General features: G+C 37.6%; 1 protein-coding gene across 2 annotated transcripts; it reads left to right on the plus strand.

Annotated features, from left to right (window-relative positions):
- Positions 1 to 415: 415 nt before the first annotated feature.
- PSMA3 (proteasome 20S subunit alpha 3) lies at positions 416 to 23,455 on the plus strand. Of its 2 annotated transcripts, none has more exons than XM_022570472.2 (11): positions 416 to 542; positions 3,118 to 3,200; positions 9,480 to 9,603; positions 12,284 to 12,385; positions 12,464 to 12,537; positions 14,785 to 14,857; positions 16,379 to 16,444; positions 19,393 to 19,439; positions 21,461 to 21,528; positions 22,859 to 22,923; positions 23,317 to 23,455. In XM_022570472.2, the coding sequence occupies exons 1-11, from the start codon at positions 522 to 524 to the stop codon at positions 23,359 to 23,361; spliced, it is 768 nt and encodes a 255-aa protein (XP_022426180.1). In that variant the 5' UTR covers positions 416 to 521; the 3' UTR covers positions 23,362 to 23,455. The 2 variants fall into 2 exon arrangements, with proteins under 2 accessions (XP_022426180.1, XP_022426181.1); XM_022570473.1 differs by lacking the exon at positions 416 to 542 and adding an exon at positions 1,871 to 1,894.
- The last annotated feature ends 681 nt before the right edge of the window (positions 23,456 to 24,136 follow it).

Genomic DNA, 24,136 nt, shown 5'->3' on the forward strand with positions numbered 1-24,136 from the left:
TCTTTTTTGTTAGAATAGGTGGATGAAGGGGATGCCATCAATATACTGGTTTAGAACAAGGCCGCCAAGGGTGGAGGGAAACCCTCTCCCCTACCGTTTTCTCTGGTCTTTGTAAGAGTATAAGAACCTCTCTCTGCTTTGCTCTAAGAAAGAATTAGGCAGAGAAAGAGAGGGATAAAAGATAAATAATTCCCAGGAAAAGGAATGGCGCAGCTCCTCAAGCCACCCGAAAACTTAAAGTTTCTCAACGACCCTCAAGACCGAAACCTGTCAGAAGTAAGCAGAATCCTACGTAACCCCACTTCTATTGCTTCTGCACATGCGCATTGCACCCCACGCGCATCCCCTTCCTTTTCCCACAATCCTCTGTTCCTGGGCTAAGGCCCCAGGAACGAGCCACAGAGAAGGCTATTGGTGGAAAGAACAGCCAATGAGAGAGCCTGTTACTCGTCTGCGTGCTGCAGTGTAGGGGTATCGCTTTAGATCCTGCAGACCTAGGCGTCCCCGTGGGTTTTAGCGCGATGAGTTCAATTGGCACCGGGGTGAGTTCGTTGTCTCTCGGCGTGATAGTCTACATAAGGATTAGCGTGAGAAGGGAACGCGGACGGACCGCGAGGGGTGCGCCGGCCCGGGGTGCGCTGGTACTTCCTGGAGGCAGGTGGGCCGCTTCCAGTTGCGCGGTGGACCGGGGGGTCTTTCCGACGCTGATTGCTAGGCCCGCGTCTGCAGTGACCGTGGCTTGAAGCTTCTCAGCTCAGGTGTGGCGGGCTTGCCGCGCAGCAGTTAGATTTGGAGCCGCTTTGGGTTGCTGAGTCACTTTCTTTAATCGCTTAGGGAAACCGAAAGTGAAAACTCGTGGGGCCTGAAATTGTGTGTGAGTGAAGGGTTTGGGCGACAGTTAGCCTCTTGAGAACCACTGAGGCAAGGCGGCTTGAGAGTACAAGGGCTGAGACGCCGCTTTCCAAGGAACCCCTTTGCAGTTCCTGGGGTGCTGCTGCCTCACGGGGATTCTCTGTCTTTCCTTCCAGTGTAGTGATGGACCGCTCTGTATGAGTCCCTGGAGCCTTCTCAGAACTGATAAGAAAAATAGTCTAAAAAGCGGAATCGGAAGAATCCTTTCCATTTTTCCTGTGTCTCAGCTTTTCCTGTACAAATTACTTAACAGCACTATGAGGTGTCAGTACCGTTAAGCGTTTAAATGGTTAGCTACAGACTTAACCGCTTCTGATTTTGAAGAGACAGTTCAGGATTTTGGATTTGGATTTGTTAACTTTTTCGGCCTACTACTTTCCTTTGTCAAACGAACTGCATATATGCAATCTTCTGCTTACTCCTTTTATGTATTTCTCCATGTAGAAAATACAGTTTTTGTTTAGAAATATTTATTGGTGGTTTTCACTAGAGACATTGAATGATGGGTTTCTCAGTTCATTTTATACTCCTACTGTGCACAAGACTTATACTCACCATTAGGCCCAAATACTGGTTTTCCGAGTTTGATAATACGCAACTTATACTTGGAATGGTTTAATCTATTCGGTTATGAGATGCTAAGATTGTCATGTCGTTTTTGGATTAGTTGATGCTCAGTAATGCCTGTTGTAGCAAATTGACTTTGCAACTACATTAATATTACCTTAGATTAATAATGTTCTAAAGGGTTTTACAAACCCTTTAAAAATATTTGACAATATAACCAGGTGAGATATTTCGGTATTACAGTGGTAGAGTTAAGGATCTTCATTTAACAAATCAACAGACTGAGACCAGGAAGCACCACTGTTGAAGACTTATCTCTTGTCTTTACTTGTCCCAAGAACTCTGGATATGAAGAGCTGTCTTCTTGACATTTCTCTCCACTTGATTAATAGCCATTTCAAATGACATGTCCAAGGTAGATCTCTGGGTTTTCTTTTTCCCTTGCCATTTTGCATCTCCTACAATTTTCATTTCAGTGAATGGGCGAGTTCTAGTTGCGCAAATGAAAAATAATCTATGATGCACTTTTAATTTCTTTTTTACTCTACTCCTAGGGCCAATCCATTAGCAAGGTTTTTTTGATTGTACCCTCCAACGATAACACCTTCCATCTCTTTTTCTATAGTCTAAGACACTACCTTTGGAATACTTAACCTCTGCTTCCACTCTTGTTCCCTCTCAAATTAATTTTCTAGATGAATTAATTTTCTAGATGAACAACGTTTTAAAAAAATTAGACATAACCTCTCCCCCTTTCCCCCCCAAACTCCAATGACTTTCTGTTGGATTTAGAATAGAAATGTAAACTTCCTACTCCAGCCTAAAAGACTTAACATAGTTTGGCCCTTATATGCCTCTGATATAGTTTACTCTTCTGTTTACCACTTATGGTGCTCAAGATACAGTGGCCTTATTTCTTTTTCTTATTGTGCTCAGCTTATTTCTACCCTAAGGTCTTTTATGCCAAATACCAGGACGCTCCTCCTCCATATCCTAAATGACTAATTACTTGTTATTAATTCTAGCTTAGCCTAAATAACTAAATATAATTGCCCCAACAATGCCTTACTTGATCAGGTAGTCTGTGGTAGTCCCTGAGACTATCACTTCACCCTGTCTTATTTTCATCATAGTACCTTTTCTGATTTACTGCTGTATCTTCAGCTCCTAGATTTGTTCGTGGTCTGATTTTTGAAGATGAAGCACTTCTAGAATGAGTAGTCTTTGTATTTCCTTATAGTGACTAACATATAATAGATGCTTATTAAATGTCTGAATGCTAAATGATGTGTCCAAGGTCCCTCAGTTTCTTAGTGCCACAGCTATGAATTAAAATGCTCCAATGCTGTTTTTACCATAGCAGTTTTTTCAGAAATGAGCCATGTCCTGTGTGGGAAAAGTTCTGACTTGATGCAGGACTTGTATCCATTGCTTTTCTAGCAGAAATCTAAAGTGTATAACTTTGTCTTAGCTTCTGTTGCTGCTCTGACATGCTTCCCCTTTCTCTTTAAAGCAAAATCTGTGTTGAGATTTAACACACATTTCTGATGTGTAAGCCATTTAGGGGAAAAAAAAAGTGTAAGGTTATTACTGCCAAAGATACATCATTATAAGCTTATTATTGCCTTTTCCTCCTAGTATGACCTGTCAGCCTCTACATTCTCTCCTGATGGAAGAGTTTTTCAAGTTGAGTATGCAATGAAGGCTGTGGAAAATAGTAGGTAAGAAACAGTTTTACTTGAAATTACCGTGTTTTAACCAGGTATTAAATGTCTTCTTTTCTATATTTTTGGTAATTAGGGTTTGTTATGTTACTTTGGCAGAGAATAATATATGCCCTAAAATAATCTCAATTTATTAGTCATTTCCAGATCTCTCTTTAGGCCAGATCTTTCCATGTGCCTATATTTTCAGTTGACTCCAGAATTATCCACTTAGACATTCTGCCAAGTCTCAAATGGAGTGTATAAAACCAAATTCATCAACATCTTTGCTAGACCTTTTTTCCTTTTTCAAATTCCTGATACATATCATTGTTTTCCTTGGCCATTAGGATTGTGACTTTATCGTCTGATCTTTTATTTCCTTGTGTTTTAAATGTCCTGTGCAGTTGGTCACATGATCATCTCAGCAGGGATGTTTTTTATTTTTCTCTTCTGCTGCCATACTCCAAAAGGTGTAGGATCACTAAGATATTTTCCCGTTGGACTTATTTCCTTCACTCTGTCTTTTTTTGTTTAGAGTAATTCACTAAAATGATTCCTTGCCACCACTGTAACATCTTAGTTGAATTACTGGCTTATTGACAAATTCTCTGAGTCTTTTTTTTTTTTTTTGCGGTACACGGGCCTCTCACTGTTGTGGCCTCTCCCATTGTGGAGCACAGGCTCTGGACGCACAGGCTCAGTGGCCATGGCTCACGGGCCCAGCCGCTCCGTGGCACGTGGCATCTTCCCAGACCGGGGCACGAACCCGTGTCCCCTGCATCGGCAGGCGGACTCTCAACCACTGCGCCACCAGGGAAGCCCTCTCTGAGTCTTATATTGAAGAATTTTTGCAATCAGTTATATGATCTTTTTTTTTTTAATTTTTTTTTTTTATACAGCAGGTTCTTATTAGTCATCCATTTTATACACATCAGTGTATACATGTCAATCCCAATCTCCCAATTCATCCCACCACCAACACCACCCCCCACCGCTTTCCCCCCTTGGTGTCCATACGTTTGTTCTCTATATCTGTGTCTCATATATGATCATTTAAAAAAAAATCATTTCTAATTGAACATAGTCTGCACAAACTGGTTTCATTTTTAATTTTTTTTTAATAGAGTTTGTTTGTTTATTTATTTATGGCTGTGTTGGGTCTTTGTTGCTGCGCACAGGCTTTCTCTAGTTGTGGCGAGCAGGAGCAACTCTTCATTGCGGTGCCTGGGCTTCTCATTGCGGTGGCTTCTCGTTGCAGAGCACAGGCTCTAGGCGGGCAGGCTTCAGTAGTTGTGGCACGGGGGCTACAGTAGCTGTTGCTCACGGGCTCTAGAGCACAGGCTCAGTAGTTGTGGTGCATGGGCTGAGTTGCTTAGTTGCTCCTTGGCATGTGGGATCTTCCTGTGCCAGGGCTCGAACGTCCCCTGCATTGGCAGGCAGATTCTTAACCACTGAGCCACCAGGGAAGCCCCTTTAATTTTTTATTGAGGTATAGTTAATTTACAATGTTGTGTTAGTTTCAAGTGTACAGCTCAGTGATTCAGTTTTTTATATATATATATATATATAAAAATAATAATCGTATTTTTGAATCTACAGCAGCTTTGGGATGAAATAAAGGACTTAAAAAATTTCGTTCATGACGTCTCATTCAGAGCTCTCAAAAAATTTTTTTTAGGCCTACTAAACAAATGGTGTTGGTGTTTGAGCTTGGTGTTTTCATTATAATGAAAACCTGTGTAGTAGGGAAATGTTTCCAGAATTTTAGAAAAGTCCACGTGTAGATGTAGTTTTTTCACTTTCTACTAGTATCTTCGATATTTGATTATGGAAGTTTCATGAGGGTAGAGACTGTAACTGGTCTTTGCATGGGCTAGCACGTAGCCCTCAGTAGTTACTGAATAAATAAATGTTCATTTTTTGTTCCATTTTCTGGGTGGTAGAAAGAAGGTATGTGGATTTCTAATGGTTTATGAAATAGTATTTTAAAGTTTTTGAGCAAAAATATATTTTAAGTCTTCTTACAGGATTTGTTAATGAAGCTAGTAGATTCTCTGTTTAAATGTATTATTATAGATATTGTTACTTACAAACTGTCAGTATCTGATAATATAATAGAAGTAAGGCTGTTAAGAATTTTAGGCTGCACTGTATTTGTCGTTGTGTACAAGGCCTGAAAGAGTTCAGAAGAGAGTCAAATTCAAGAAAAAAGTTGACAATAAAAAAATTTAAAAATTAAAAAAAATGAAAGCAAATAAGTGTACTGGGGAAACTGGACAGCTACATGTAAAAGAGTGAAATTAAAACATTTTTTCACACCAGACACAAAAATAAACTCAAAATGGATTAAAGACCTAAAAAAGAAAAAGGAAAAAAATAAGTTGACACATTTTTTTTCCTGTTGGTAAAAGAAGATAGGCTCATAGGCCAAGGAGCTGGAGAAAGACTTGAGGAAGTCATTGTTTTTCTCTTCCTCCTTTGCATTCTTCCATTTTCATTGGCGTAAAAAACTGGTGGGAGATGTCTTAACTAAGAGAAAAACTGGAGATGCATTTTGAAGTCATCTGTAACCCAGAAAATTGAGACTAGCCTGTGAGGGTCTGTGTATCTTAGTAATTTGTTTTCTATAATGTATTTCTAAATATGGTTTAAAACAGTTACATTTAAGCAAACTTGAAGAAATATAATTTTTAAAAATGGAAACATTAAAAATTAATGTATTTTTTTCTGCATAAAGAAAAATTACTAGGAAAGTTCCTCTTTTAAAGGGATCTGTGTAACTTGGTATGATGGAATACTGGATGAGGATCAGAAGATGTGAATTTTTCTCCTAGCTGCTGCCTAATGGTAATATTATATAGGTTTCCACTATTCAGTCCTCTGAATGTTACTTTTCTGTCTGTAAAATTGGGATGTGGACATCTAACCTAACTACTTCATATACCTTACCATAAGAATGAAATTTGAAAATGTTTGTTTTGTGGGCACAGAAAGTAGAAAATAGAAAAATTACATATGAATTTTCTTACGAGTCTGGCATATAAACTGATAGAAAACATTTAACCAAATAATTTGATATGATTATATTCCTGCATTAAAAAGAGATAAATTCTTTTTTTAAAAATTTTTTATTTATATTACTATTTTTTGGCCGTGCCTGTACAGCATGTCAGATTTTAGTTCTCCAGCCAGGGATCAAACCCATGCCCCCTACAATGGAAGCGTGGAGTCTTAACCACTGGACTGCCAGGGAAGTCCTGGAGATAGAAATTCAATCTCGGGAATTTAGAAGGCAAATACTTTTGAGTACCTGTTACGTTAAGCATAGGAACTACCAAAACAAATAATTGACATATAAGTGAATACTTAAAAACATTTTATTAAAAAAAATATATATATATATATATCATGATCAAAACTATTTTATAAAAGTATGCTTCTAGCAGGTAATATGCAAAAGGAAAAAAGGGGTAAAATTATAATCGTTCCCTTTAGCCTCATTTAGGAGACAGGATATGAAAGGAAGATTGAGCAACATAACTGAAAGTCTAGATTGTTTGGAACAAAAATGTACACAAAATTTTGGTCTTAGGACCCCTTTATACTTGGAAAAAAAAAATCACTGAGGACCTTGAAGAACATTTAATTATGTAGGCTGTAGGTTCTATCAATATTTAACATCACCCTGAAGAGCATTTATTTATGCAGGTTATTGGTTCATCAATATTTACCATATTAGAAATTGAAACTGAAAAATTAAAAATACTTAAAAATTCATTTAAGTAACAGTAATAAACACAATTGCATGTGAACAAATAATTTAAATTAACATTTATTAAAATATTTGAATAACATTAATAACATTTTTTTTTGAAGATGTTGGGGGTAGGAGTTTATTAATTTATTTATTTTTGCTGTGTTGGGTCTTCGTTTCTGTGCAAGGACTTTCTCTAGTTGTGGCAAGCGGGGGCCACTCTTCATCACGGTGCGTGGGTCTCTCACTATCGTGGCCTCTCTTGTTGCAGAGCACAGGCTCCAGATGCGCAGGCTCAGTAGTTGTGGCTCACGGGCCTAGTTGCTCCGCGGCATGTGGGATCCTCCCAGACCAGGGCTCGAACCCGTGTCCCCTGCATTAGCAGGCAGATTCTCAACCACTGCGCCACCAGGAAGCCCATTAATAACATTTTTAATGCAAATTACTTTTCCAAAACATAGAAAAAAATGTAGTGAGAAGAGTGGCATTGTTTTACATTTTTGTAAATCTCAATAATTAATTGAATCTTAATTAAAGAGAGTCTCATATCTCCTGCTTCAGTATGTTGTTACTTTTGTTGGAGCTTGTGAAACAAATCAGGCTTCATGTTGTTTTATGATACTATACCAAAACTGGACAAATGTTAGTTTCTTAAAGATTAGTTGCAGTGTGGAGTCAGAAAACATAACAATGAACTTTTTCTACTTTTACATTAAAATCTGTTGGGCTGTCTTACACTTTGCATGTTTTACCCGTCAACATTGTGAGTTGGTCATTTGGAAAATATTGGTTCACTGAGTTATAACAGAGCTTCCAAATTAGACATATTTCATTATAAACTATCAGAAATATCACACTTTTTTTTTTTTTTTTTTGCGGTACGAGGGCCTCTCACCGTTGTGGCCTCTCCTGCTGCGGAGCACAGGCTCCGGATGCACCGGCTCAGCGGCCAGGGCCCACGGGCCCAGCCGCTCCAAGGCACGTGGGATCCACCCGGACCGGGGCACGAACCCGTGTCCCCTGCATAGGCAGGCGGACTCTCAACCACTGCGCCACCAGGGAAGCCCCTGTCTTTGTATTTTTATGAAAATAATTTTGACCTCACAAACCACACTTTTAGAACTTTTAGTTTAGAAAAAAGAATGTTTTAGGTTCTGAAAGGTGAGGAAGATGATGAGTTGGGATAATTGGGAATGGCTACCTGAGGCTATTCAAGTGACTTTGCAAAAGTTTGTGGAAATTTATTTAAATGGGCAGTGGTGAGGAGGAAGTGTATTCTAGTACCCAGGATATCCGCAATAAAGACAGAAAAGCAAAAATGAACATTAAGGTGTTTGAGGGGTGACAGTGAGGTTGAATTTGGTAGAGCACAAGACCTCTATAACAGGAAACTGAATTCGCTAGATGGGCTTTGCAGATTCTTGGGGAGTGCTGAAAGCTGGGCCAAGGAGTTTAAACTTGAAAAGATACCTGAAGTGTGGGGGAAGGAGTGTCTGCAATTCTTTACATATTTGTGCATGTGGCTCAGCTCATTTTTCTGGTTGTTTCTCTTTGTTAAAAGAATTAGAAGGTTAAAGTAATTCATGTATTTTCATCTTGAAATGGCAATGTATAATTTCTCCACCTTTTACTTCAGATTATTTTTTGATCTACTTTGTTTTAAACAGTTGTACAAAATGTTTATTCTTTTACACTTAAATAGTAAGCAACACATGATTATTGCAGAAAAAGCAAAAGAAAGAAAAAGAATTGTAATCTTTCCACCGAGAATAGTCACTGGTAACTTTTTAGTTTGTATGTAGCCTGTCTTTTGTATGCATATTATGTACCATTTTTTTTTTAAATAATAAATTAATTTTTTTGGCTGCGTTGGGTTTTCGTTGCTGCATGCCGGCTTTCTCTAGTGTGGTCAGCGGGGGGCTACTCTTTGTTGCGGTGCGCGGGCTTCTCATTGCCGTGGCTTCTATTTGTTGTGGAGCACGGGCTCTAGGCGCATGGGCTTCAGTAGTTGTGGCACACGGGCTCAGTAGTTGTGGCTTGCGAGCTCTAGAGCGCAGGCTCAGTAGTTGTGGCGCACGGGCTTAGTTGCTCCGCGGCATGCAGGATCTTCCCTGCCCAGGACTCGAACCCATGTCCCCTGCATTGGCAGGCGGATTCTTAGCCACTGCGCCACCAGGGAAGCCCTTACGTACCAGTTTTAATTGCACATGACTTTAGTCGGCATTTTTTGTAAGATGGCTAATATATGCTAGACACTGTGCCATTTGGTACATATTTTGTTGGCATCTTTTTTCACTTATGTATTAATATCTTTCCATGTCATGATACGAGATTTTTTTGGTCACATGATTATTTATATGGATCTAATTCATCACATTTTAGACTGTCCTTTCTAGTTTTCAAATGTATTTATTTTAAAGACTTGATATGCTTTAAGAAACAAATTTGCCTGTTTTTGTGGTTTTTTTTTTTTAAACTTGGGTTTACAAAGTTTCTTTTATTTTCAGTTAAAAAAATTGATTTTCTTCTACTTGTTTCAGTACAGCTATTGGAATCAGATGTAAAGATGGCGTTGTCTTTGGGGTAGAAAAATTAGTCCTTTCTAAACTTTATGAAGAAGGTTCTAACAAACGACTTTTTAATGTTGATCGGCATGTCGGAATGGTAAGGTTACATTTAAAAATGTTCCTTTTTGCCTTGTCCAGTTTCTTGTCAAGTAACTAACTGGAATATGTGAAAATGTGATTGTTAAGAACCCATTTAATACTTTAGCATTGAGGCAGAAACAGCAGAGAGCAGCTATAGAAGTAATCAGAAAGTTACTGGTTTGTGAACAGCCCACTGTCTAAAAGGAAGGTAGCATTCTTATTGTATAACCTGATTGGAGATAGATATGAAAAACCAAGTTGCCTTAAGAAAAGGAGGGGAGGGGGGAGGGGTGAGAAGTATGGGTTAAAAAGAAATCTTGGCAGTATAGATCAATGAAGGTACATGCTTGAGAGGCAATGAATCTTTGGCTTTTTGTATCCCTTCTGGGGATCACTGTTACACTGAAGATGTTATCAGAAAGAGAAGACCTTTATAGTAAGGTGGAGCATCAGGAAAGGATGTCTGATGAAGGGAAAAGTGAACACATGCTTTCTGGTAGCTTCATAAGCATCACTATTTATTTCATGCAGCTGGTATCTTGAGTGACTGCTTTGCACAGTTGCAGGCCAAGACATAGATACATTACTGGTATATACTGAAGTCATCCTATATAGATGTCAGACTTTCTTCAGTAAGAGCAACAATCCAAAAAAAAAAAGAAAAGAAATGATTTTTAACTTTGCTTACTGAAAAGTCAAGGAAGAAAAGAACACTGTGTGCTAGGTACTATGCTAGTTCTTTACATAAATTATCTCATTTAATCCTGACAACCCAGTGCAAGTAACATTAATCCCATTTTTACAGATGAGAAAAAGACGCACAGGTGGTAAAGAAATATGCTGGGATTCATACTTGGGTCTGCATGGTCTGTGTGTTACTCTAGAGACCATTCTGCAGGGTGAGATCCTGTAGGATCCACTCATTCTGCTGAAATACTAGTAGCTTTGTTATTTCTAAATGAGATGTGTTACAAACACAAAAAGGACTAGCAAAATATAGCCAGTAAACTATAAAGCTACAGATAAAATTTTTTTTTTTTTTTGCTTCTTCAGATTTTTTTTTTTGAACTTGTTTTCTCTCCTGAACAAATTTATTATTGCCAGTGAAACTGGTATGTTTTCTTGAAACTTGCCAGATTATAACCTAGCTGGTATGAGGTAAGGAATCCTGCTTTCTTTCACTTAAAAAAACTTTAGATAGGTATATTTTGGAAAAAAATCATATATGCTTATAAGCACTTTAGTGATGGAAAGAATTTTATCATCCTAGAATTTTCACATTTGTCTCATTTGTTATTTAAAGCCAGGAAATTGATGGCATTCCTTATAGCTGGAAATTGGCAAAACATTAGACATTGAACAGGGTTGGAGAAAATGAAGGATTAATGTTCTGTCTCCAAGTGATTTGATAAATTTTTAGACTCCACAGTGGGTTTTATCCAAAGCAATGGAAGATTGTTTAAATGGTGAAAATTACTACCTGGGTATCCTTGTGGAAGTTATTCTAAACAGCAGTTTTCTAACCTGAAAAACTATTGTGGTAATAGTACCTACCTACCTTCATGTATAATTATGTAAAATGCTTATTAGCATGTAATGAATGATCAATAATATGTTAAGGATTTTCATCATTATTACTACTACTAGGTAGCAGTAGAAAAAAAGGCTATTAAAAATTTTGATAGTACTTATTTTTAAATTCTGCAAATCTTCTGTGCCACTGGTTCCCAGTACCCATAAGTGTTTCAGTAGTTTTTTCTGTTTTCATGGCTTCCCTAGACCAAAAGAAATACCCAGTGGTTGTTTATTATATATGTAGGTCTAAACAGCTAAGTGGTTGTGTCCTAAAAACTTAGTAGCTGTAAAAACAAAACAAAAACAAACTCACCACATACAGCAAAAGAAAAATATTTTTATTTTTAAACAGTCACAGTTAACTAATGTGTACTGCACAACTTCTTAAACTTTGGAATTGGATTACATGCCGCCCCCCACCTCCACCCCGTTTCCTGTTCCGCATTGTTTTTTGCACAGTACTTATTTTATATCATGGCAACCCAGCTTTTCAACGAGCAGATGGCAGTAAAAAGAATGTAGAATGATCTAATGTTGAAACCGTTAACTACTTCAACATATGTTTCCCCCAAACTTAAAATGCCCCACAACTCTGAGTTCACTATAATGCCCTGGGATGTCTCAGCACGTGGTTTGGTGATTACAATTCTAAGCCACCAGATTTGTGGTTTGTCATGTTTTGGTTTGGCATTACAATTTATTAGTAAGCTGAAAAAGGAATTTGAGGTTGTGCCTTTTAGGTGAAAACTTTTAATAGCTTTTTGAACACAGAATGGCTTTAAATAAAGGATCAGTTCTAACCAAAACAAATGGTTATATTCTTCTTTGTTGTTGTTTTGTTCTTTATAATGAAGTGGAGAATGGGGAGACATGGAGGTTTTTCTGAATGTGATCAATGGACAAAACAATGTAGTCACACTTGGGAAATTTCCAAATTGTAATCCCGTACTCAAGCATCAAAATGCCAGAATGCCTTGTAAAGAAAGACCTTTAAGCCAAACAGATTTATTCTAATGGTGATACTTGTTAAAAATATCAAATAAGCCTGTAATAATTACATACTTTCCTTGATTTGTGATAGGAATGTTATCTACTGAATTGGTACTTTATTTTTCTTTCAGGCCGTAGCGGGTTTGTTGGCAGATGCTCGTTCTTTAGCAGACATTGCGAGAGAAGAGGCTTCCAACTTTAGATCTAACTTTGGATATAACATTCCACTAAAAGTAAGCTGATAACATGTTGAAGAGCCTTTGGAACAGAAAGAGAAGAGTATTAATAAGCTCTTCTGTTTTTCCCCACAGCATCTTGCAGACAGAGTGGCCATGTATGTACATGCCTATACACTCTACAGTGCTGTTAGACCTTTTGGCTGCAGGTATGAAATTTACTGAGATATTCAGTGATATCTGTACTGTAGGTATTTGTTTTCTCAGAATCTAATTAGCCTTTTATACCCTTAAAAAATGAAGTATCATCAAGAAGTATTAGGGCAGTGATTAAATAAAATGATGTACTTAAAAATAAAAACTGAAAGACTGTAGATTTGGACAGGATAAAACACAGAATTCATAGTAATATTTTAATCTAATTATAATAAATTTTCTGGAGGAAGGTGGTCAAAAGGTATATAAACTTTTTTTTAAACTAATTTATTTTTGGCTGCGTTGGGTCCTCGTTGCTGTGCACGGGCTTTCTCTAGTTGCAGCGAGAGGGGGCTACTCTTCGTTGCAGTGCACGGGCTTGTCATTGTGGTGGCTTGTCTTTGTTGTGGAGCACGGGCTCTAGGCATGTGGGCTTCAGTAGTTGCGGCGCATGGGCTCAGTAGTTGTGGCTCGCAGGCTCTAGAGCGTAGGCTCAGTGGTTGTGATGCACGGGCTTAGTTGCTGCTCCGTGGCATGTGGGATCTTCCAGGACCAGCGCTCAAACCCATGTCCCCTGCACTGGCAGGCAGATCCCCAACCACTGCCCCACCAGGTAAGTCCCAAAAGGTATATAAAACTTTTTTTTTTTTAATTATTATTATTTTTTTTTGCGGTATGTGGGCGTCTCACTGTTGTGGCCTCTCCCGTTGCGGAGCACAGGCTCTGGATGCGCAGGCTCAGTGGCCATGTCTCACGGGCCCAGCCACTCCGTGGCATGTGGGATCTTCCCGGACTGGGGCACGAACCCATGTCCCCTGCATTGGCAGGCGGACTCCCAACCACTGCGCCACCAGGGAAGCCCTATATAAACTTTTAAAGTACTAGGGATATAATGTACAACATGATGACTATAGTTAACACTGATGTGTGATAAAAAGGAAAATTTTTAATATAGTAGATCCCTTAGAGTTTTCCACAAAAGGAGGAAGTTTTTTTTTCTTTTAATTGTATCTATATGAGATGATGCATGTTAACTAAACCTATTGTGCTAATCATTTCACAGTGTATGTAAATCAGACCATCATGCTGTGCACCTTACATTTATATAGCAATGTATGTCAATTATTTCCCAATAAAACTGGGGGAAAAATTATCTGGAACTAAACCCAAACATTTTCAGGAAATGGCAAACTGATTTTAAATATATTCCATGTTGTTACTATTTAGTAGCCAATTATACTGACACTTCAGTTTTCTCATTAGTTTCCATCTGATATACTTTAAGCAATAGGTCAGATGTTCTTAAATGGGATGTAGCTGTTACAATATTCTGCACATGAAATGATAAGGCTGGTTTCTTTTCTACTTGTAATTTCAAAATATCAGTAATTCATATGATTTTTTAATACCCTAATTTTAGTTTGTTGAGCATAAAAAAAATGCATTGAACCAATTTTCCTGCAATTTTTATGGCAGGAAAATAAATGGAGGAATACCGGGGAATAGCCAGAAAAGAATGAAGGGTGGAACAAGAGTTTTAGGTAGTTTCAACGTATTCACATCAGGAATTTTGTCCCCTTGGCTTTTTCATGTTTATTCCTTTAGCTGTTGGGCCCCCTTATTACTTGTCCATCTATCAGTACTCCTTTCTCTCCACTGCTATCCTCTCAGGAAAGTTTCATCAGAAAGTTTAATACTAAACAAAGGCACATGAATTGTGAAAAGTTTTCAAGTATATACTAGTTTTTATCCAAACTACATTATCAAAGTGCTTAGTATGAGTTATATGGGTATTAGTAAATGTTTGTCTTAGAAAGTACAATTGCATTTTTATCACAGTACTTTTTATTTTTTAAATTTTATTTATTATTATAAATTTATTTATTTTTGGCTGCATTGAGTCTTTGTTGCTGCGCACGGGCATTCTGTAGTTGCGGCGAGTGGGGGCTGCTCTGCGTTGCCGTTCGCGGTCTTCTTATTGCGGTGGCTTCTCTTGTTGCAGAGCACGGGCTCTAGGTGCTTGGGCTTAAGTAGTTGTAGCTTGCGGGCTCTAGAGCGCAGGCTCAGTAGTTGTGGCGCATGGGCTTAGTTGCTCCGCAGCATGTGGGATCTTCCCGGACCAGGGCTCGAACCTGGGTCCCCTGCATTGGCAGGCGGATTCTTAACCACTGTGCCACCAGAGAAGCCCTATCACTGTACTTGTTAATACTTTTCTGGTATTAAGAATCATGGTTTAAAATTACTAATTTACTTTTATGTAGTTTCATGTTAGGGTCTTACAGTGTGAATGATGGTGCACAGCTCTACATGATTGACCCATCGGGTGTTTCATATGTGAGTAGTTTTGAATCATCTGAAATTCTGTTTCTAGTTTAATGGTCTCTCATTAGCACTTAAATCATGTATTTGGATTATATGAGGTTTCTTTAATATTCATTCAAGGAAGGTAACATTTTTTCTTGTTTTAACATTAATGACAATAACCTATGGATGTGAGGCAGAGGAAGATCTGTGGCTTTTTTTGTTTGTTTGTTTTCTGACCGAGCCATGCCACAAGCAGGATCTTAGTTCACCCAGCAGGGATCGCCCCCTGCATTGGGAGTGTGGAGTCTTAACCACTGGACCATCAGGGAAGTCCCAGATTTGTGGCTTTAAATATGCTATTATAGAAACTGCATAGTGAAGATAACATCTTGAATATGTGCTATTTCCTTTATTACTACAAATATTAGCAGTATCTTAAAAATGAATGTAAAAGTGAATGTAATGCCGTCCTTTTTTTTTTTTTTTTTTGCGGTACGCGGGCCTCTCACTGTTGTGGCCTCTCCCGTCGCGGAGCACAGGCTCCGGACGTGCAGGCCCAGCGGCCATGGCTCACGGGCCCAGCCGCTCTGCAGCATGTGGGATCTTCCCGGACTGGGGCACGAACCCGTGTCCCCTGCATCGGCAGGCGGACTCTTCAACCACTGCGCCACCAGGGAAGCCCAATGCCATCCCTTTTAAAGTTTTGTTTTTGTTGTGTTTTTTTGGCTGTGCCACACGGCTTGTGGGATCTTAGTTTCCCACCCAAGGATCTAACCCAGGTCCATGGCAGTGAAAGCCTGTGTCCTAACCACTGCACCACCAGGGAATTCCCCAATTCCCTTTTTAAAAAGGATTTCAAGTGGGATTTCTTGGACCTTTCTCTAATTACCTTTCCTTAAGTGTCTTCTGAGATTTTTATGGTTTTTATTATACTCATTAAAAAAAAATGAAGGTTATGTTTTGTCATTATACACTGGTTACACAAGTAAAAAAACCTTTACAGTATAAATTAGGGGATTCCCTGGCTGTCCAGTGGTTAGGACTCCGTGCTCTCACTGCTGAGGCCCCAGGTTCAATCCCTGGTTGGGAAACTAAAATCCCACAAGTTGTGCTGGTGTGGCAAAAAAAAAAAAAAAAAAGTATATATTCACATAATTCATATGTATATATTAAAAAAAGGCTTATTTAACTCTTAGGAATTATTTCTTTCTCTCAAATAACTTCCATTGTCAGAATGCTAAAATTTTTTCTATTCCTGTCCTCAGAAATGCTTCTAGTTCATGAAGGGTATATATATAATGAAATAATTTGTTTTTCTTTGGATATACTTCTTGAAAATAATACAGATTATTCTAGATTTAAGTTATTTTAATTTTTTTGAGTCCCTTGGTGGTCATTAAAATGTCTTTTGACTGTATTTCTCCAGATGTGCTTTTGAATGTCATTTAACAACCTTTCATTAACCTTTAAATAAACAGTAGTCATTAATGACTTATGATAGTATATTAATTTAATAATACATATGTATTTTTCGTGTATGTTTTTAAATAGGGTTATTGGGGCTGTGCCATTGGCAAAGCCAGACAAGCTGCAAAGACAGAAATCGAAAAGCTTCAGGTAATACATAACATATTTACTGCTTGAAATTTTGCTATAGCATTATCCTCATGTGGTGAAATTTTATCACCACAAACTAAACCTTTTACTCCAAGTGTGGTTTGCCATTTTGAGTAGAGCTTTCTGAAGCTAGTAGCTAGGTGGCTGAGTAGGAAAGCTGTTAGCATATTACCTGTACAGTTGGGTCATGGATCCCTTTATGATTTTGGTGGCTGCTTAATCCAAAAAAAATACAAACAAATCTTCATATAATGTCACAAAATCCTTGAAGCCCATTCATGGAGCCCTGTGACCCTTAGGCTGAGAACTTTGCTCTTTTATTGTATCATTTCTTCCATCTGGAGAACAGCTTTTGTCTGTGGAAGTCTTACACATTAAGAGTCTGTGCTCCTTTGCTTCTCTTTCCTTTTTGTTCCTAGCTAAATAGGGCATGGGAACCCATCATCTATTAGTGTGAAAAAGGTTTCTTAAAAATTGGCTGGCTTTCCTTTTAGCCATAAATTGATCGTTATATTGAAACAGTACCCACCAACTCTTCATTGCTTATCAGAAACTTCCCTAAAAGACAGGCATATGATTCATCAACATTTTGGTAAATTACAGTGAGAAAAAATTTTATATACATTTAAATACTAATGCTGTACTGGAGCCTTGCTCAACTAATTAACTTATTCAGCTTATTTAAGGCTAGGTCCTAGAAAACACTTTTTTAGTGCTTGGAATTTAATGCCAAGTTCTAGACCTATAAAAGCCTAATTTATGTTTGGTATTTTAGTATTGATAAAATTGACAAAAGGACTTTAGAGATCACTTAGTCCAAGTCCAGCCCTGGGTTAAACACACTGGCTAGAGTCATAGAACATTGCTTATGAACAATTCACAGACCTAATAACTCTTAGACCAGTGTTCTTTTCCATTATATACTCCCTGGTTTGTGCTAAGTTCCTGTCTTCTTCTATCTTCTCTTTTGCTTTGATCTCTCCGTAGTATTATGTGGAAATTTGAAAATAGATTGTTTAGTACAATTATCCTTTTGTCCTCTGTGGTTAAATCCTAGCAAGGAATGGGAATACTAACAAATCGTACCTAAGAATTGAGAACGATTACTTCTATTGAGGAACATGTACACTTAATGATGAAAACATATGCTCTAAATCAGAGGTTAGCAAACTGGCCCACTGCCTGCATTTTTTTTTTTTAAAGTGAAGTATAGTTGATTTACAATGTTGTGCTGATTTCTGCTGTACAGCAAAGTGATTCAGTTATACAAATTCTTTTTTTATATTCTTTTCTATTATGGTTTATCATAGGATATTGAATATAGTTCCTTGTGCTGTACAGCAGAACCTTGTTTATCCATTCTGTATATAATAGTTACATCTGCCAACCCCAACCTCCCACTCCATCCCTCCCCCAGTCCCCTCCCCCTTGGCAACCACAGCTCTGTTCTCTGTGTCTGAGTCTGTTTTTGTTACATAGATAAGTTCATTTGTGTCATATTTCAGATTGCACATATAAGTGATGTCATATGGTTATTTGTCTTTCTCTGACTTCACTTCATATGATAATCTCTAGTTGCAATGCTTTTTAAAGTTTTATTGAAACCCAGCCATATTCAGTCTCTTGGCTTTTGCCCTAGTACAACAGTGGAGTTTAGTTGGTGACGGGGACCAAAGACCATATTCCAATAAGTCTAATAAAATATTTACTACTTGGCTCTTTACAAAAAGAGTTTGCCAACCCCTGCATTATTCTGGTCTGCTTTTCTGCTTGTGTTCTGTTTTACCAAGAATATAATTTTATGAAATAAACTTTACCAACATATATAAAAATATTTTTGACATTTAAGATGTATCTTTTCAAGTTTAAGTTTGTCTTTGTATGTTACAATTAATATACTAAATATAGAACTTAACATGTAAGGGCAAAAGTATGAATATTGATATTTTCCTTTTCTTCACTCCCAGTTTTAACATGACAAAAATTAATCATCAGAAAAGACACTGTACAACAAAATATCTCCATCTAGATTGAGTGAACAGTTGTTATTTTCCAATATTTTACGTATTTGTATAAGCTGGGGCATCAAGATTTCTAAATATAAAAAAAATACCAAAAATAAATAATAAGCCTAGATATACACCTCAAGTCTGGACTGCTGTATGACTATATTCATTATTTTTCGCCATTTTCCATCCTCCTCCACATATCCAGAATATGAACACTAGTTTGCTCTTTGTCAGTTGTGTTCAGAAACACATATACCTAAAAAAATTTTTTGCGTTGGTTACTTCCAGTACCTACAGTACAGCAGACTTTTCTGCTGGGCATTTAAGGGCTGTTTTTCTACCCTGATTTCCAAATGTTCACTTTTGCTTTGTGCCGTTCATTTATTTTCCTCAAAATCAAATCAGATCCAACTAAGACTGCACTCAGATCTTGGTTATTCAAAGCTTTCCCTGACATTTTGCATTTTTGTCTTGAACAGTTTCATGAGAGACAATTTATTTCACTCCTTCATCCCCCTCTAGAATATAGAAGGTATTCGTGGTTTGTTTACATTTTATTATCCTGAATTGGCTGTAAAGAAGAAAAGAAAAAACATTTCTTTGCTAATGTTTTAAATGTCAGGGTCTGCCTGTGAATAAATTCATAAAGGAATCTAGATTTTTATAAACTTTAGTATTTTTCACAAAGTTAGTGGTGCCCAAGGGTTGTCCAGAATATGTTTTGGCATAATCATTAAAAAACATTACACTGTAAATAAAAAACTTTGGTTCTGGTCTTTTTGTATTTCAGGTTATTTTCTTTGGTTTTATATCTGAGAAGCTATCTCAGGAGCATGGGGTTACTGATAAAAGTTGTGGAAAGAATCTGGAAAGTTACACAAGTGGAAAGCATTCTTCTTTGAATCATAACATAATGAATATATATTTTATTTTCTGTAGATGAAAGAAATGACCTGCTGTGATGTTGTTAAAGAAGTTGCAAAAATGTAAGTTGAAATTTTCCTTAGCATTGACAAAAATATTTCACTTGACCTTACCTTATACATTAATCCTAAGAGGCCGTTTTGTTTGGAAATAACTTGTTGCATAAGTTTTAGAAGGTGAATCCAACATTCTCAGAAGACTCATTAAGGAGAATATCCAAGTGACAATGAATAGGATGGGGAAAAATAGCTTTTGACGAAATATACTCCTATTCAGGTGACAGAATTCAAGAATAGGAGGATATAGTGAACCTCTAGGGACTTCATTTGATAGCTCCCGACTTCTTAAATCTCAGAAGTCCCGATAATATTAACCTTAGCTTACAACTTTAAGGTCTACAGCTAAAGTTGTAACAAGATGAGAAGAGCAGTGTTTCAAAACATCTAGAAATAGCTGAAGAAAGCCTGAAATAGTTCATATTACAGTAATAATAAGCAACAACAAAGCCAGTAAAAGCTCAGTGAACATGCTTCGAAGTCCATGATTTTTTTTTACATCAAAGAATGCAGGCATTTGGTATTTCAAAAAATCTAATAAAATGCTGGTGTTGCAGCCAGCTTTTCAGAGTTAAAAGTAATAAATGTAATATTCCAGAGAATTCACAGAGAATTCTAACTATTCCACATTAGAACTACATGAACACGGTCTAGTCAGCATTTTGTGCACGTGTCTCAGGTTTTACATCTAATAACACATGCAAGGGAAAAAAAGGTCTTGGAGGGCTCTATTATATAATAATAAATATACTATTTGAATGGTACCCTTAATCTCTATACTGATGGTTGTAGCAAAGTATTAAAATCACAAGTGTTTTATAATTTTGTACTAATCGTCCACCACTCCTGCTACCCTCACTTCCCACCCCCACCCCCCTTTACCATGAGACCCTTCCCCCCTTTCCAGTTGTGAAGAAGCAGAATCCATTCCATTCTATGACTGTCAGTTAATAACAACCTAGGGGACACTGGCAACTAACATATAATAGAACTAGTTAAAAAGTAAATAATCCTTATTGAATTGCACAGCAGTTTAACATGATAACTCAATTTCCTTCACTGAGAAGTCTTCTGGAAATCAGTTCTTCCTGCACCTTTTATGTTTAAATATAACACTAGACTCTACTTTGTTCCGTGTAGGAAAGCCATCCCTTTATCATTTAATAAAATGGAGCAGAGCACTATGCTTATTTTACTTAGTTCTAGCAATTTTAAGGTGCTTTCTTAAAGCAAGGCTTTAGGAATACTCTCCAAATTACTTTTGTTACTTTGTTGTGTAAGATGGTGGAAAGTATAAAATAAGAAAGTTTTGCTGATACTTTGTTCTTACTTCTACTTTAATATGTTGTGTGACAGTGCCTTCTTGCTGGCAGCAATTTGTCATGTACTGTTTGAAGGCCAGGTTTAAAAATATTCCTGCCAAGAAGGTATAGAATGAAGAGACCACTAATTGTAAACTAATGAATTAGTTTGTTTAAAAAAATACTGAAAAGGCACACAGGGAATGATGGCCTTTTCCCATTTCAATATATGTTCCTTAGGAGGTATCTTTCAGGTATGTCTCTAAAAGAATGTATCAAGGGCTTCCCTGGTGGCGCAGTGGTTGAGAGTCCGCCTGCCGATGTAGGGGACACGGGTTCGTGCCCCGGTCCGGGAAGATCCCACATGCCGCAGAGTGGCTAGGCTCGTGAGCCATGGCCGCTGAGCCTGCGCGTCCGGAGCCTGTGCTCCGCAACGGGAGAGGCCACAACAGTGAGAGGCCTGCATACAGCACACACACACACAAAAAAGAATGTATCAAAATAAACAACTTGGGTTGTAAAGGTGTAAGGTATATTGAATCCTTTGTAGTGAGTGTTTAATTTTTTTATCAGTCCTAGTGTAATTTTCATAATAGACTGTATATAATGTGTGTATCATTTTATAGATACTTATATTAGGAATGGCTGTTCTAATTTGCTGAGCTGGGTGCATGAACTATGTATGTAGATGACCAAATGAATGTTAACGTCCTCTTTCTGTTCTAGAATTTACATAGTACATGATGAAGTTAAGGATAAAGCTTTTGAACTAGAGCTCAGCTGGGTTGGTGAAAGTAAGTTATTTTTCTACATTTATTTGCTCTCAGAGTCATCTGTACCAAACCTAACGTACTACTGGGTGCCTTATTTTTTCTTAAAAACAACAAAAAATTAGTAATGGTGTATACACATATAAGAGTACACAAATAACAAATGAATTGATAACTGTCACAACATGTGGATACATTCATGTAAATACTGCTTTGGTCAACAAGTAGACCAGCCCCCCAGATCACCCCTTAGGCTTCTCCCCAGAGGTAACCACTATCCTGAATCCTAACACCATAGTTCTTGGCCTGTTGTTGAATTTTATATAAATGGAATTAGACATTATGGATTCTTTTGTTCCTCATTTCTTTTCACAAAATTATATTTGTGTAAATCAGTTTTGTTACGTACAGTAGTATTTTTGTTCATTTGGCTTGCTGTACAGTGTTCTGTTGTCTGAAAATAACACTTTATTCATCTCCTCTTCTGTTGTTACACCGTTAGGCACTTTCCAGTGTTTGTTTACTGTAAAATGAACAATGCAGCTGTGGACATCTTGTACATCTATTGTGGTACACATATGTAGTAGCATTTTAGAAATATATGTGAAGAGTGGAATTGCTGGGTCATGAAATAGGCACACATTCAACTGCAATATTGGCCACAATGTGTTCTGACCACTGGGTGCCCTTCTAATACAAACAGAGCCAGAACAAATTTAGGAGGTACTCTCTTTTTGAAGGAAAAGCTCTGCTTAATAATTGACTAAAGTTGTGAGTAGTTTATTTACTTTTTTTGAAACATCCATTGCATTTTTTTTTTTTTTTTTTTTGCGGTACCTGGGCCTCTCACTGTTGTGGCCTCTCCCGTTGTGGGGCACAGGCTCCGGACGCGCAGGCTCAGCAGCCATGGCTCATGGGCCCAGCCGCTCCGCGGCATGCGGGATCCTCCCGGACCCGGGCACGAACCCGTGTCCCCTGCATCGGCAGGCGGACTCTCAACCACTGCGCCACCAGGGAAGCCCCATTGCATGTTTTAAAAAAGAATTACTGGGAAATCACCATTTTTCTTTCTAGCATGGCAACTGTAGGGCTTCAAGGACAGCTTTTAAAATCTAACCGTGCTGTGAATGAATGCTCAGGACTTAACAGCATCAGGATAAATCTTAGCATAATGTATTCTTTATTATAAGAGCTAAATTTGGGCAGATCTAATATGTTATGTAGGGAAAACACACAAAGATGAGTTCAGAGAATCTGGTATTACACTTGTAGATTGGCTAGATTATATGGTATTTGCAAATCACAATTACAGTCCTCGTTTTTAATTCATTTAAATATATGGCTTAATTTACAGTAACTAACGGAAGACATGAAATTGTTCCAAAAGATATAAGGGAAGAGGCAGAGAAATATGCCAAGGTAAGCCACAGCATGAAAACGATTCTAGCTGAAGATATGGAGATACATTGAATTTTATTAAATAACCCTTAAGAGTTGAGCTGAACTGAAGGATGAAAACTTTCTAGGTTATCCTCAATGGGGATAAAGTTGCCCTGGTTCCAAAAAAAGTTTTTTTGTGCTTGTGAAAATGGCAGTTTTTCCAGGACGTTTAATGCTTTCATACTGTGTGTATCCTATCAAGAATATAGTCATTGATTGTTACAGCAAGATGTACTTTAGTTACCCGTTTCTTTACTTGAATGTCTTATTCTAAACCAGTGTTCATTTTCACTTACAAAGAATTTTAATGACAAGATTCAGGCTATTATAGCAATGCTAAAAATTGATTTTCAACACTTTTCTCTTTAACAGGAATCTTTGAAGGAAGAAGATGAATCAGATGATGATAACATGTAACATTTACTCCATTTACTTCTATTTAACTGTTTAGCCCTTTGGATTAATACATACCCACTGACAAACTTTCATTAAATCTTTGTCTTGTAACGACTGAAGTTTGGTTAATATCTGCTTGACAAAATTGGTGGGGGTAGCTGAGCACATATTTATTCAGCATTAGGATGCTGCTTTATGCCTGTTGTAAAATTCCTTAGTTAAAATACTGCAGACAGATGCTTTGGAATCAGATTAATTCAAAACTCCATTTCTTCACTCATCTATAACCTAAAGATCATATCCTGCTGGGCTGTTGTGTAAAAAGTACCTACCAACTTTGTAGGCAATTGATGCCACTGCCCAATTTTGTATTTAGTGAGATGATTGTCGGTCATCAGACACTGTTAACCTTTAGAATTTAATTTTTTTTACTTTGAGGAGTGGATTTAAGGATTCAGAAAGCCCCTATCCTGTCACTTAAAGAATTTCTTGATCTGTAAAGTTGAAATAAAAATACCCACATTTTATGCTTAAAAATAAATTAGAATACATGTGGAAACAGAACTGATACTGAGTGGAAAAATGAGTATTGGAAGAAACAGTCTGAACTCAGGCCAAGCGTGCCAGGCATACACACACCCTTTATTGGCTTCATGCCAGTATCACTCCATTCAACTGTCATGCTTTCCTGAGGTCACTGAGTTTAGCAGCAGGGTGTTGCCGGACTTTGAGCATCTGTATAGTTTAAACAGCAAATCGTTATACCAGAATACTTAACTACTATACAAACAACTCA

This window comes from Delphinapterus leucas, chromosome 2, assembly GCF_059928025.1.
Source record: "Delphinapterus leucas isolate spDelLeu-1000000601 "Yukka" chromosome 2, BTC_Dleu_Yukka2, whole genome shotgun sequence".
Lineage (NCBI taxonomy): Eukaryota > Metazoa > Chordata > Mammalia > Artiodactyla > Monodontidae > Delphinapterus > Delphinapterus leucas.

Bases quoted from the DNA above. Each gene is read 5' to 3' on its own strand.
- PSMA3 (XM_022570472.2), top strand. From the start codon at position 522: ATGAGTTCAATTGGCACCGGG. The intron at 3,201-9,479 runs GTAAGAAACAGT...TACTTGTTTCAG, and splicing joins AAGGCTGTGGAAAATAGTAG to TACAGCTATTGGAATCAGAT. The intron at 21,529-22,858 runs GTAAGTTATTTT...CTTAATTTACAG, and splicing joins GCTCAGCTGGGTTGGTGAAA to TAACTAACGGAAGACATGAA.